This window comes from Crocuta crocuta, unplaced genomic scaffold (assembly GCF_008692635.1).
Source record: "Crocuta crocuta isolate KB4526 unplaced genomic scaffold, BGI_CrCroc_1.0 scaffold139, whole genome shotgun sequence".
Taxonomy (NCBI): Eukaryota; Metazoa; Chordata; class Mammalia; order Carnivora; family Hyaenidae; genus Crocuta; species Crocuta crocuta.
The window spans coordinates 11647889-11661866 of record NW_027533258.1 but is presented as its reverse complement, the minus strand read 5'-3'; the positions used below and the strand labels follow the sequence as shown (position 1 = coordinate 11661866).

General features: G+C 64.0%; 1 protein-coding gene across 1 annotated transcript in view; it reads left to right on the top strand.

The window, feature by feature from the left end:
* SPNS3 (SPNS lysolipid transporter 3, sphingosine-1-phosphate (putative)) overlaps positions 1–3830 on the top strand; it is a 33329-nt gene extending 29499 nt beyond the window's left edge. Inside the window, exons 10-14 of the mRNA XM_077746887.1 lie at positions 2002–2100; positions 2174–2345; positions 3123–3176; positions 3423–3605; positions 3664–3830. Of these exons, the coding sequence (XP_077603013.1) occupies positions 2002–2100; positions 2174–2345; positions 3123–3176; positions 3423–3605; positions 3664–3830 (675 nt within the window). The remainder of the gene's footprint in view (positions 1–2001; positions 2101–2173; positions 2346–3122; positions 3177–3422; positions 3606–3663) is intronic.
* The last annotated feature ends 10148 nt before the right edge of the window (positions 3831–13978 follow it).

Here is a 13978-nt window from a genome sequence, read left to right as displayed (position 1 = left end):
CCCTCGAGGGTTCTCACCCCCCTGCTCTGGGCCCTCGTCTCAGTGTGCCCTGCTCTGCCCACCCGTCTGTCTCACCCTCCCAGCGAGTCTGTGTGTGGGGGCTGAGGCGGGTGCAGGAGGTAGGCTGCCCGGGAGTTTGCACCTGGTGGTTGCCGCTCCGACTTTCTTTGGGCCCTTGGTCGCTGCTGGTTATGCCCCCGGCTGTGAAGGGAACAGCTCTTTTGAGAAGGGAGAGTCAGAAACAGAGGTGCTTTGTCTCAGAATAGAGTGAGCAGTTTTAGGAACGCAAAGCCTGTAACTTCTAAAATTACCTGCCGGGCTGTCCAGCTGCNCACCCCTCCTGGGCCGGGCCCAGCAGCTCCTGGGGGCCTGGGAGGGTCCAAGCAGCCGGTGTGGACTTTTCTAGTCGTGCGGGGCCCACCCTCTGGGAGGGTCCTCCAGGGCCAGCAGTGGAATCACATAATTACAGGAAGGGCACCCACGGGCTGAAGCTGCGAAGCCACGGTCAGCTGCATCTCTGGCCTGTGGGCCCCAGTGAGGCCTAGAGGCCCAGCCTCTCCGCCGCCTGGACAGAGCGTCAGCGTCAGTGACCAGGGGTAGCCGGTCGTCACCCTCAAGAGCGACTGCGGGCTCCAGGCGCTGGGCTCCTGCCTGCCGCCTCTGCTCACACTCTGTTCCCCCCTGGAGCGCCCTTCCCCGCTCTCTCTGCCAGTTATCCACGCGCAGGGCCGCGTGAGCTCACCCTCCTCGCCCTCCTGCGTTTCCCTGTGTGCCGTAGCAGACACACAGACGCGGCCGGACGGACTCCTCCTTGCCCGTAACACGGAAGTGCTCAAAGGTCGGATCCCGGAGGGTCAGAGGCCTGTGTGGCTGTTTCCTGGCGGGCGACCCTGGACAGGTTACCTCCCTTCCTGCAGTTTCCTCATCTGGGACCCGTGGGTAACGGTCGAACCTCGCTCACGGGGTGGTCGAGCGGATCTATAAAATGTCTACATGAGATGCGTAAAATGCATACAGGAGACACTTACTAAATGCTGGTTGTTATCCTCTGCTAGGTCTTGGGGATGGGGCTCTGGGGTGGCGAGCTCCCCTTTGGGGCCGTGTGGCCTCTGCTTGAACCCCTCCTCATGCTCCCCCGCCCCCTCCCCTCCCCTGCTGCAACCCCGGCCTCCGGCTGGGTTTCTCCTGGGACCAGTCTTCCAGATGGTTCTACTGGACTCATTTGCTTGGCTAGTCCGCTCTGGGCCTGGCGCCCTGCTGTGGTCCAGGAAGCTCCAGAGAAGAGGGGCTCTGCCCGCTGCCCAGACAGTGTAGGGGTGGGTGGGGGGAGACGAAGGAAGGGCCTTCCAGCGCGGGGCGTGTGCGTTCCTTAGGGTGCAGGCAGGGCTGTGGCCCTGAACTCGGGGAGGGTCGGTCCTTCGGGGACCCGGGCGGGAAGGCCTGCCGGGCGGAAGGCGTACACGTTCAAGTGTCTGCGAGCCCTGTCTGGGGGCCAAAGCGCATTATTTCGGTCTGACGAACACACCCCTCCAGCGGCCGCGATCATCATCGCCGTGTGGGGTGAGGAGATGAGGCCAGGAAGGCACACAGCCAGCGAGTGGGATTGGAACCCACTCTGACTTCGGAGTCCACACCCCGAGCCCCCCCACCCTCCTCCACGGGGGGCTCTCCAGCAAGCCGACTTCCTGGGAGGGGCTGCGCCGGGCGCCTGCGCACAGACACCCGGCCACGCATCCTCTCCTGGCCAGGACGGCCCGCCTCTGGGTCCTGAGCTGGGCCTCAGCCCCGTCACCCCGCGTCACCCCGCGTCAGAGCCAGGCCCGGTCCCTGCCCTGTCCCAGAGCAAACCCCCCTCAGGGGCCTCGGCGCCCCCATCCCCCGGAGGCCTGACGTCCCACTCGCTCCGCCAGCTGCTCGGCCCTCCGGGCGGGTCCTGGGCCGCTGGGCACGGGGGCACCAGGCTCTGCGCTCAGGGGCTGCCCGGCGTCCTGTGTTTTGCAGTCGGTGGTGGTGCCCAGGTGCCGGGGGACAGCAGAGGGTCTGCAGATCACGGTGGGCCACATCCTGGGAGATGCCGGCAGCCCTTACCTCACTGGACTGGTGAGGGGCGGCCCCGCGGTGGGCGTGGGGTGGGGGGAGCCCTCAGGGCCTGCAGCCTGGCCTCTCTCCGCAGGTGTCCAGCACCCTGAGGGCCGGGCGCCCGGACTCGTACCTGCAGGCCTTCCTCAGCCTCCAGCAGAGTTTCCTGTGCTGCGCATTCGTCCTCGCCCTGGGCGGGGGCTGCTTCCTGCTGACGGCGCTGCGCCTGGAGAGGGACCAGGCCCGGGCCCGGGCGCCCGGCACGGGTACGCTGCCCCGCACACCCAGCACCCGCGCCGGGCTCAGGGCTGAGCTCACCGGGCAAGCGGCGTCGGCCACCCCGAGCCAGCTGATTGGTTCGTTTTTAATTTGTTCGTTCGTCACGCCCTGCTGTGTGCCAGATGCAGGGGAGGACACACGGAGTCCAAGCCCTCATGGCGCTGAGGCTCTAGAAGGTAGAGTTCAGGGCAATCAGTGCCGCAGGGAGGCGCCACGTCGGCGGAGAGACCCACGTGGGGCAAGTTGCCATTTTTGAAGGGTCCTCCCTGCACAGGTGACGCTGACACTGAAGCAAAGGGTTGGAGGGGGTGGGGCAGCAAGTGCAAAGGGCCTGAGGTGGGCGCGTAGCTGATGTGTCTGAGGCCTGGCCAGGCGGCCAGTGTGGCTGGAGCAGGAAGGCGGGATCAAAGGCGGCAGAAAGGAGGCCCCGCAGCTGGGGGCCTGTAGGGACGTGGCCTTAGCTCCGAGCGAGGCAGAGCCACTGTGTGGTTTCGCAGACAGGCCCCCGGTGTCTGGCTTACCGTGCAGAAGTAGCACATGGCTGTCGTGTTGACCACAGACTGTGGAGGGTCGGCCTTGAAGCGGAGAGGCCCCAGGGGGCCCTGCGGCACCGGGGAAGCCGTGGGGCTCGGACCCTGCTGGGGCACTGGGGTGCGGGAGGGTGGCGCCTGGAAGTCATTCTGCGTGCGGAAGCCGTGCCCAGGCCTGGCCCCGAGGCGCCCCCGGCCTCCTCGAGGGCTGGCTGAGTGCCCTTCCTCCCACAGGGACCCCCGACAGCAAGGACATGGAGAGCCGAGCCCTGCTTTCTGGCGCTNAAAGTTGGACGCTTAACCGACTAAGCCCCCCAGGCGCCCCTGCGATCATGTTCTTTACAGCCTCAAGGTGTCCCTGTTGGGAGGGGGGCCAAGAGGAAGCCCCGGGCAGGGGTGCAGGGCTGCAGGGCTGCTGGCGAGGGTCCCCAGGAGTCCCCACCACGGACGTCTCACTCGGACCCAGGCCCCCCACTCTGTAGGTGGGGAGGGCACAGGACACCCCTTTGCCTGAGTCACCCTTTGGAACAAAAGGCCGGGGTTTGCGATATGGTCTCAAGCTCCCAGAGGAGGAGCCCCCGACCCCCACGGCTCAGCTGCCCTGGAGCCACAGTGGGGTGNAGGAGGGCTGGCTCTGCGGGCTGCGCTTGCCGCTGGGATCAGAGCAGCTGCGCCCCGTGGGCCCCGCAGGAGGCCGCCAGCTCGAGACGGGCAGCAGTGAGGGGCCATGTTCTTTGTGCCCCGCACCCCTGTGCCCGCTGGGCCTGCCTCCCAGCAGCTGTGGGGGCCGGACCCTCGCTCCCTCCCTGCCCGCCCCCCAGCCTCCTGCGGGGGGACAAGCTCCAGGAGCTGGACTCCGGCTCAGCCCGCGCCCGTCCCCTCTTCAGCCCCTCGCCGGGAGTGCCCGCCACCAGGCTGGCCAGCCCCCCACCCACCATTTGACACTTGCAGCTCCTAAAACAGGCTGCCCCTGAAATCATTTTTAAAAAGTCTACTTGGCAAAGGACCTGCACTGCGATACAGTGTACACCGGGGTTCCCGAGCCGATCTCCTGCCCCTCGACTTGTCTGTGACCCCATGCACCCCGAGAAGGCGTCACAGTCCGTGGGCTGAGGGCTCGGTCTTACAGGACTGCGCCCCCCTGCCCGGCCCCGCCCGAGGGGCCAAGCCCAGGCTGCCGGCTACGGTCGGGCGTCCCCAGGCCCCCTCCTCAGGTCCCACGGGGCCGCCGGGGCCTCCAGAACCCGGGGAAACGCCGGGCTCCCTGCGTCACCAGCTTCTCGTGAAAGTTCTCTGAGCCCCGTCCTTGCGGGTTTCCCTGGAGGCCTCACTGCCCAGCACAGCTCATCGGATCGTTGGTCCCTGGTGACTGACTGGACCTCCAAGCCCTCATGGGTCCCCAGAGGTCAGGGGGCGGGACGGGGGTGGGGGTGCCAGCCTCTGGTCACGTGGGGGCTGCTCCTGGCCACCAGCCCCCCCTTAGGTGGGGTGCAAATGCCACCTCACTCGCAAACAAAAGGCGCCTTTAGGGCTCTCTGGCATTTAGGAAATTCCCATGGTTTTAGGAGCTCTGGGCGGGAACAGGAGGAAGACCAAACATGTATTTCCTATTGTAGGTCGCAGGTTCCCCTTGTTTTCCCCCGAGAAGGAGGCTCCCGGTCTGATGGTCTGATGGGAGCCGGGAGGCCCTGGCCCTGCTTGGGGCCCAGCTGTGTTTACGAGGGGCATCCAGGGGGCGCCTGGGGGGCTCGTCAGTTAAGTGTCCGACTTGGGCTCAGGTCACGATCTCATAGTCCATGGGTTCAACCCCTGCGTGGGGCTCTGTGCTGACAGCTTGGAGCCTGGAGCTGCTACAGATTCTGTCTCTCTCTGTCTCTGCCCCTCCCCTGCTCAGGCTTTCGCTCTCTCTCAAATAAACATTAAAACAAAATAAAACAGAGGGGCATCGAATGTGGCTTTTCCAGCCCACACTTGTGTGATTCTCGCCGGCTGGGCCCAGGCCCACAGAAGCCAGGCTCTGGGCTCTGAACCTTCCTCCCTGCAGCCCTTGCACGCCCCCCAGACCCTCTGTTCCCCGAGCACGGACGGGGGCTTCCCACGAGTCAGAACAGCCATGCGCCCCCAGCCCGGAGTCCAGCGGCTGGAAAGGTCAGACACCTCCTCCTTGCAAGTTCCAGAAAAGGTGTTGGTGGGTGGTGCCCATCTTGACTGTGGGGAGTGACTCTGACTTGGACCTCACAGCCCTCGACAGGACATACACGCACCAGGCCAAGAGAGGCCACCTGTGGGCAGAGGAAGGGTCGTGTCCCCCAGGAGCCCCTGCGCAGGGGGCGGGGCCAGCAAGGCCGGAAGAGGGGGATCCCCTGGAGAGAGCGCCTTGGAGGGGTGCGTGTGCTTTGGGGGAGGGGAGGAGGCAGGAGGAGCTGTTTGGGTGGCTGGGCTGGGGGGGGTGGTGCTTGCGAGGACTGAGGGGAGAGTGGCCAGCCCGGAGCTGGTAGGGTGTTATCATCCGAAGTGTTGGGGGGGGGCAGTGAGAGACCTGGGAGTGGAGATGGGCCAGGCACCTGCCCCGGGGCCACAGGTGAGGGTCTGTGCGAGCCCAGCCGCTGGGGCTGCAGAGGTCGATCGATCACACCTGTCTGCCCTAAAGGTCACTTGTGAGCAATCCCAGGCCCTGAGAGTCGGGCGAGCCGCGGGTGCTGGGGGTGCGGGCGGGGCGGTCTGCTCGGCAGGACGAGGCCGTCAAGCCCGGGCCTCGCGCTCGCTCGGCGTGTTTACCGCTCCTCCCAGCAACGCGCCGTCTTCCGGCTCCAGGTGTGATCCTGGCACACAGGTGCGGCTGTCGCCCTGCGAGCACGCGAGGGCGTGGGTGTGGGGTCAGCTCTTCTTCCGCCCTGACCTGGGCGCGTGCTTTGGGAGGATCGCCCCGACCCCGCTTGCTCCCCTGCAGCACCAGACCCTGTTCTGTCGGTTTCATTCCCCGGAGTGTCTGTCTGTCCTCCGTGTCTGAGTGGGACTGTGAGGTTTCTGGTTTAACGCAGCCCGTAGACACAGCGGTCGGGAGGCCGCTGGTGCCGGGCCTTGCCGCACACGGGAAGCCGAGTGACCGCACCAGTTAGGGTTGTTCAGCTGTGTGCAGAAGATCTGAGCGACTCAGGCAAGAAGGGGGTTTGTTGGAAGCACGTTAGGAACTCCCAGAATTGATGAGAACATTGCAGATTCAGAAGCCAGGGCTCCTGAGCCGTCCTACTGGGGACCGTTGCCAAAGCACCAATTTTCCCTGTGGCCTTGCCGCCCTACTCAGGACTTAAGGCCCCGGGCGAGAGGGTCCGGGCGGACCCCATGGCCATGCCTTGAGTTTCAGCTCCATTAAGACCAGGAAACCCGGTGCTGCCGGGAAGGGGGACGGACTCTGAACAGCAGTAGAAGACACGCCAAGCAAAGATGGCGCCCGTTCCGGTGGTCTTGGGCAGGCCTGCTTGCTCTCGGGTGCGGCGTCTTGGCCGGACCGGGAAGAAACTGGGCTCCGCACCCTTCAAGGGAGTCTTTGTTTCTGATAGTCTGGGGTCCACGATCAGAGGAGACTGAATCTTCTATAATTTAGAAAGCGTTAAAAATGTTCAAATGACAGAACAGGAACTTCTGTGTTCGTGGGGACGCAGAGCCATCTGTTCTGAGCAGGAGAGAGAGGCAGGGACAGAGCATTCTGAGCAAGGCTGGCGAGGCAAGCCCAGGCTGGGGGTGGAGGGCGTCTGGCAGTCCCCTGCCGGTGACGGCTGGAGACCCGCGTCTCCCCCACGGGTGCTGACATGTGGGAAAGGTAATCAAAGGGTGGAGGCAAATGACAGTTAAGGGAGGGTGGAGCCAGTTTGGGGAGAAAATGCCTTTTCCAGAGGAGCCAGGAGAGGAATGTGGCTGGTTTCTGAGTCACTCAGAGCAACAGATACATGATGCAAATCAACATACCCTTCCTGAGCACCTGCTAAATGTCATTTACTCATTCAATCAACAAACATTCTCTGAGCGCCTCTGCATGGGCTGCGGACATGAGTCAGGCTCTGGGCCCCGGAGGCTCACGGTCGGTTGTGGGGCAGAGTCGGAGGCGGGGGACTCGTGTACAAACACAGCACAATGGGTTTGGTGAGAGGGAGGCGTACACAGGTTACGCGGAAACGACCTTCGTTCAGGTGGGCTGAGGAGGGCTTTCTGGAGGGAGTCACGGTGCGTGCTGAGTTTCTGGGGGAAAGTCGGAGGGTGAGCTGGGTCACCCCCAGGCCGCACAGGACCTGGGGGAGGGGGCGCCCACGTGACGCTCTCCGTGGTCCTGAACAGCATTGCGTCGAGGGGCCGGCGGAACCACACAGGCTCCCCCATCCCCGCCACCCCTCCAGGCTCCAGGAAGAATAACAGCCCTGAGTGGGTTCAGCGAGCTCTGTTTTCAGTGTGTTTTCTGTAATTCTGAGAGCCGGCCGGTGGGATCTGAGGCTGGAGACTGGCATGGGTCATGAAGGGTTATCATGGGTCTTGGAGCCTAGATATTTTTATCCTGTAGCCAGTGGGGAGCCATGGACAGGTTATGTGCAAGGTAGGGATGGGCTCGTGTGGGCGACTTAGAAAGTCACTGGCAAGAAATATGGAGAAAAGGCTGGGGGGGATGTTGGGGGCAGTTGTGGTGAGTTTTAAGAAGGTGGGGCAGGAGAGTCCGTGGGCAGTGGGACCCTGGGGGGTTTAAAGAGAAGAAAGTGGACAGGCGATGGGGCGCCTGGGTGGCTTAGTCGGTTAAGCGTCCGACTTTCGCTCAGGTCATGATCTCGCGGTTCGTGGGTTCGGGCCCCGCGTCGGGCTCTGTGCTGACTGCCAGCTCGGAGCCTGGATTCTGTTTCAGTCTGTGACTCCCTCTCTCTCTGACCCTCCCCTGCTCATGCTGTCTCTCTCTCTCCTAGAAATAAAACATTTAAAAAAATTAAAAAAAAAAAGTGGACAGGCGCTAGATGTAGGAGTTGAGGGAGAAGAAGGGCCCCAGATGGCCCCCAGTGTCCTGCTTGGTGACGGCGAGGATGACGGTATTTGCCAAGAGATAAATGACACCAGGATGGAGTAGGCTTAAGAGAAAGAGGGGTTCAGTTTTGATTGTGCAGAGTTTAAGGAGCTGGATATCTGGGGGGTGGGGAGATGTGTGCATACGACCTTGAGCTTGGAGATGAGGCCACATCTACAGATGGAGATTGGGATGCCAGGGGCACGTGGATGGCTGCTGAGAGCCTGCTAAGGGTGAGTGCCCAGTGCGAAGGGAAGAAACTGAGGCCTGAGGCCCGGGGGATGGGCAGAGGGGACTGAGCTCCTGGTTATCAGCCTTGGGGAAGCTGGTATTTCTCAGAACGTGCTCTGCAAAGCTCTGGACTCCTTACAGGTACACGTAGGGACACCACAGCCTCTGCCTGGGAGACCCATAGTGTACACTCTGAGGTTAAAGGCTCTGAAAAGTCCAGTCCCTCAGTCAGGAAACCAAATACACTTGCCTTTGGGCTACGGCCACAGCGTCCTGTGCCCATTGTTTTGACTCGTGGTTGAGGCCCCACGGACGAAGGAGTTCGGCCTGCACTGTGTGCTGCCGAGGAAGCATGCCCTGGAGGAGCCTAGAGCAGCGCTGTGGGCCGTCGTGCAAGTCCCTGTGTTCTGGGGTGTGTGGCCTTGGGCACATTACCTCTCTTCCCTGAGCCTCGGTTTCTTCACTGGTGAGACGAAGGGCCCTGTAAGTCTTGTGGCCGACGGCCCCGAGGTCCTGCCAGAGGCTCTCAGGGCACCACTCTGACCTGCCCAGGGCGATACGGCCAGAAAGTGCTGCGGTCCCTCCTGTGGGCCCTCGGTGCCCCCTGTCTCCCCAGAGATTGTTCTAGAGACTGCCTTTGAGTTAAAATCCCAGTAAACCCGCACGTAAGAATAGCGGCTCAGAGGCCTCCCACACTCGAAAGGCTCAAAACTCGACATCTTCCCCTGCTCTGGGCCTTCTGGGGGCGGGAAGGGGGGTGCTCCCCTTTCTGGTCAGGAGCTAAAACTCTCCCTGGGCAGGGCTGTGGCTGAAAGGAAGAGGAGTTTTGTCGAGTGGGAAGGGGACCTTGGGGTCGGGCCCTGAGCCACGGCTGTGTCTCCTTCACAGCTGGACACAGACCCACTGCTGGGCACTGTCCCCTAGCTGGCACCACCCCACAGTGACGAGGGGCACTGCCAGGGCCCGGCCCCAGCTCCACGGAGCTCCTGGGTCTGCGCTGGCCTGGTGAGCACCAGGACCCCCAGCGGAACTTTCCTTATCCGGCTTCAAGCTGGGAAGAGGCAGCAAGAACTTTTCAGAACGGAGTCTGTTTCCGGGCCCTCCCGTGACAGTCACCCATACCCAACACACTGAAGCATATTTTTAGTCACCTTGCAGAATTTAAAATACACCTCGAAGGCGCCAAGAAACACCAACTTGGGGATTAACTCTGCTCTCAGCAGGGAGGGGGTGCCTCGCGCCGCATCACCCTTCGGCTACGCCATGACTCGCTGTGGCCAGTGCTTTCATGGGACTCACCTGCCAGTGCGCTTGGGGACCTGAGCTCCCAACCCAGGGGGCGCGTATCAGAGCCCCAGGCCAGCACCAAGCCTGCAAGTGTGCGATGAAGTCCCTTCTGGGCCCCATCTGTGCAACACGGGGGTGACTCTGGTCTCCCAGGCTCTGCCTGGTGCTGGCCTTCTGTCCCCAGCACTTTCTATAGGATTTTCAGATGCAGTCAAAGCCTCAAACGGACGAAGGGGGTAGGTCTGGGGCTGGGGCTCAGAACCACAGCACCTCTGAGATGGCCGAGGGCGGTGACCTGGCCCTGAACACAGACGGCACTCACCATGCTCCCTCGGAGAGGGACTCGCCCTTCCCCAGGAGGGGTGGTGGTGGCCGCTCAGAGACTTCCAGGCTGAACTCTGTCCTCCCAGCGATGCCCGCCCCGGGAGACGCACTGGGGCCTAGAGAGAGTGAGGGGCCTCGCGTCCTCCATTCTGGGCTTTGCCCCTTTCCTAGCGCGCAGCTGGCAGTCTGATGCCTGGGGAGGCCCCTTANGCCCCCCCCCTGGCCTGGAGTCACCCCGCGAAGCCTCTGGTCCCAGGGCCCCTGTTTTCAGGGCTTACGTGGGGTTTCTAAGGGCCCTCCGCTCAGGCACGATGGGCGAGCGAGGCCCCGTGGATCACGGGTCCAATCCGGGGCCCGTCCCCCTTGCCCCCCCACCCCGGCCCGGGTTGGAGGGGTCCCCATCCCCGGAGTCGCCCGCGCGTCCTCGCCAGCCCTTGACGTCCCATCCGTTGTCTCCTCTCCGAGCCTCCTCTGCGTCTCTCCGTTCTCGCCCCGCGCCCCCTCCCGCCCCGGAGCCGCCGCGGCCCCTCTTCCCCTTCCCCCAGCCGGGCGGTCTGTCGGGCCGGAGCGGGTCAGTTCCTTCCTTCCTCCGGCGCCTCCGCTCCCCGGCGTGCGTGCGGCGAGTGCGCGCCCGGAGGCGGGTGTGCGCGCGGCCCGTGTGTGAGCGCGTGGCTGACAAAGGCTCGCGGCTGCGGGGAGCGCAGGGAGGGGCGGGGCGGGTCCGCGGCGCCCGGGGACCCGAGATGCGGTTTGCAGCTGGCCCTGGCTGGAGGCCTGAGACGCCTCCCCCTGCTGTGGGGCGGGGGGCCGGGGTGGGGCTGCCTCACCCCGTGCGCGCACCCCTGGGAACCGGCCTTGGGGATGGGGGGGGCGTCTGTGGAACGGCCGGGCTCTAGTCGCAGATTTGCCCCTTGTGTGTTTGGCGTGTGACCTTGGGCCAGTCTCAGCTGGTGTCTTGGTCTGTCCCCCGTCTGTGCGGTGGATAATCTCTGGGCTCCTGGGGGAGGGATGGGCTCCACCCGCTCCCCCGCTTCCCTCCCTTCCTGGGGGTCTGTGAGTAGGGCCTCCGTGGACTGAGCTGCCTGTAGGTGAGAACCGTGTAACCTTGAGAGAACAGCTCTGGGCAGGCTGGCACAGGGGGCTCCCTGCGGGAGGAGAGCAGTGGCTGCCTAACCGCGGATCAGTAAAATCTGGAACAACTGAAGAGGGAAAAAAAAAAGGTAGCGGAAGGAATTTTGGACAGACTCTAAAGAGAACTTTGTGGCTGTGGAGAGAGGTGGGCCCTGGTGTAAACCCTGGACCCCCTGGGTCCCCTTCCCTTCTGCTGGCCTCAGTCTTCCTCTGTTGAATAGGGTTTTGTGTCAAGTAGAAGGAAGGAACTCTGATGGGTTCCCCTCCCCTCCCCCCACTTCCAAACCCCCTTGCTCTCCATTCTCTCTGCTGCGGGGAGTGGGCACCGTTTCGAGCTGAGCCGTCCCCAGGAGGCTCTCACTGTGGCCTCCTGAACAGGAACAGCCAAGTGCACCGGGCCCTGTGCTCCGCCGCCTGGGACCCGGGGGCTTAGGTGCCACTGGAAAGTGGGGAGAGGTCTGAGAACACGGGGGGCCCGTAGTCGGTGCAGAATGGACTCTGCACAGGAGGAGACCGAGGCCCCTGGGCACCCCGTGTCCACGACGGCCTGGAGAGCGCAGACAAGGCTGGCGGCGGGTCTACCAGCAAGCTGTGGTCTGGGGGGTTTCCCGCATCCCAGCTGGACAGTGAACGGTGCTGTCTCTGGCGTTGCTACTTCACAGCTTGTTTTCTCCCACCCCCAGACCACCCCTCCCTGGCATTCTCAGGGAGCCCGACCCTGCCGGGGGCGGAGGGGAGAGGCTGGGATCAGGGAGGTCTGGAGCTTATCTGCCCCCAACCCTACTTGGGTCCCAGAGTCAGAGTGGGACAAGAAGATAGGAAATTTCGAGTGAATTCATAAGGGGGGGGGGTGGAGAGCGGTGGCTCCGAGGGGTGTGGGGCGAGGGAGGAACGTCCGGAAAGCCCTGTGCAAACACCCGCCTGGGCTGTGCATCCCTCCCCGTCCCAGCACGCCCCACCCCCAACACACACCGTACACAGATTTCCTCTCCGGATGAGGCTGGCTCCCTCTCCCTCTCTCATGGCAGGCGCCCCCACAGCCCCTGCCCCCAGGTTCAGTTTTTAGGGAGATTTACTGTCTCTGTGCAACTACCGTGGCCTGACGTGGCGGAGGGGGAGGCAGGAGCGGTCTTCCCAGGCCCGAGTCCACCTGTTGCTGGCTGGCCCGCTGGGAGGCCACCTTTGGTGCCCGCCCTGCCTGACTCCCGAGAACCTCAGCACGGTCCCTGGCTCCCTCCGCGGCGAGCGGAAGGGTTTCCCGTTCTCTTTAAATCCCGCGTGCGCCTGTCTTTATGGTGCAGAACAGCTCTGTCCGAGGACTATGATGCCACGGACACAAGTGAAAGACTTCTAGGCACCACAGTGAAAAAGTAAAAAGAAACAAGTGAAACGAATGAACATATCTTATTCGACCTCACGTAACTAACCTACTTCCGCAGGTGATCAATATAAAAGCTATTAATGGGATATTGTGCTCTTTTTCTTTCACACTAACTTCGGCAGCTGGGACGGCGCAGACCTGAGGTCCGCCTTTCCGGCACCCAGCTGTGCGGCCTGGGGGTGTCGCCCGGGCCTCCTCCGCACCTCCCCGGCTGGCAGAGCAAATGAGAGCGTTGTCATGAGCCCTTAGGGGGCCGCACGGATGCCAGCCGCCTTCCCCTTCTCGCCACGGTGCAAGCTGTGCCCCGGCCCCTGTGTCCTTCCCCAGCTTCTTTGTTTTGGCCAGTCCCTTTCGGGTCCCTTTGAGGACCCCTGCTTCCTCCACCAGGCTGGTCTCCATCCTGGGAGCCACAGTAGCCTCGGCCTGGGCCCTAGCATTCCCAGCCAATTACGGCCTCCCCTCCTGCCCGTGAGAACCCCCTGAGGGCACAGGCAGCGGGTGAGGAAGGCCGGGCTTCTCCGGGGGATGAAAGGGAAGGAGCCCAGAAGCCACCCCTACACGCTCCCCTCCATCTCCCTGTGCGGATGGGCCGCTGGAGAGCAGAGAACACAGGTGCTCGCCCAGGCTCACACAGCAGAGAGACCCCCCCCCCAGGACACTGCTGTCTTTGTGGAGCCGGGGGTGCCTGCCCCCTGTTTCTGGCCAGGGCTCGAGCCCAACTTCTCAGAGGCGGGGGGGGGCTTCCCCTGCTCCCGTGGCCCTGAGCCTGGTCACGGCTACCAGCTCAGGAGAAAGGTGGGGGTCTTGGGCACCCTCTCCCCAGCTCTGCTTCCTGGTGCTGGAACTCCCTGGGCCCCCACTCTTCCATCTGCAAAACGGGAGCGGAACCACGGCCCGAGCCAGGCCCAGCAGGGGGGCCTGTTCGTGGTTGGAGGAGGGCTGTGGGCAGCCGAGACCCTTCCCCAACTTCCCTGGGGCACCTGTGCCTTCTGAGCTCTTTCCCTTTGATCCGGCTGCTGGCACTGGGCGGGGCAGGGGCTGGTGAGGAGAGGCAGAGCCCTGCCCTGGGGGAGCCCTTTCCTGCGTCGCAGAGACCAGTATCCACGGCAACTGCTGCTAACAAAACCCAGGAGAGCCCTGCGCGGGGAGCGGCCGGCGGGAGCGCAGGCCTGGGGTGTCCCGCGTACCTGACCGGCTGCGGCGGGCGGGCTGCCAGCCTGGGGCTCCGGCCCAGGGTCCCGAGCCGACGGGCGGGAGGCAGAGGCCCAGGGCCCTGCACGGGGTCACCCGGGTGGGTGGAGCCGCATCAAGCCCCGAGCTCTGTGGCTACCTTGGTGGATACAGATGGCCGACACCACCCCGCCCCGTCCCCTCCCGTGGCCTTGTCCCCTTGGGTGGCCCTGCCCTGGCCACCGCCACGTCAGCACCGCTTCAGCTCTGCGGGGTGGGCGGGGCGCCCGGGGCCGCATTCCAGAGCGGCAGTCTGGCAGGTCAGCGCCCAGGTGAGAGGCCGGGCCGCCTGGAGTGCCCGCGCCCTAATGACACACCACCACCTGCCCGTCTCCTCAGGTCCCTTCTGGGGTGCTCTTGACCCGTCAGAGGAAGTGCCTTGGTCCGGGACCCAGGGCATCACTGCCCAGCCCGTGCCTTAGTTTCCCATTTCGTGAGGGGCGGGAAGGCGGCACATCACAGCCCCGC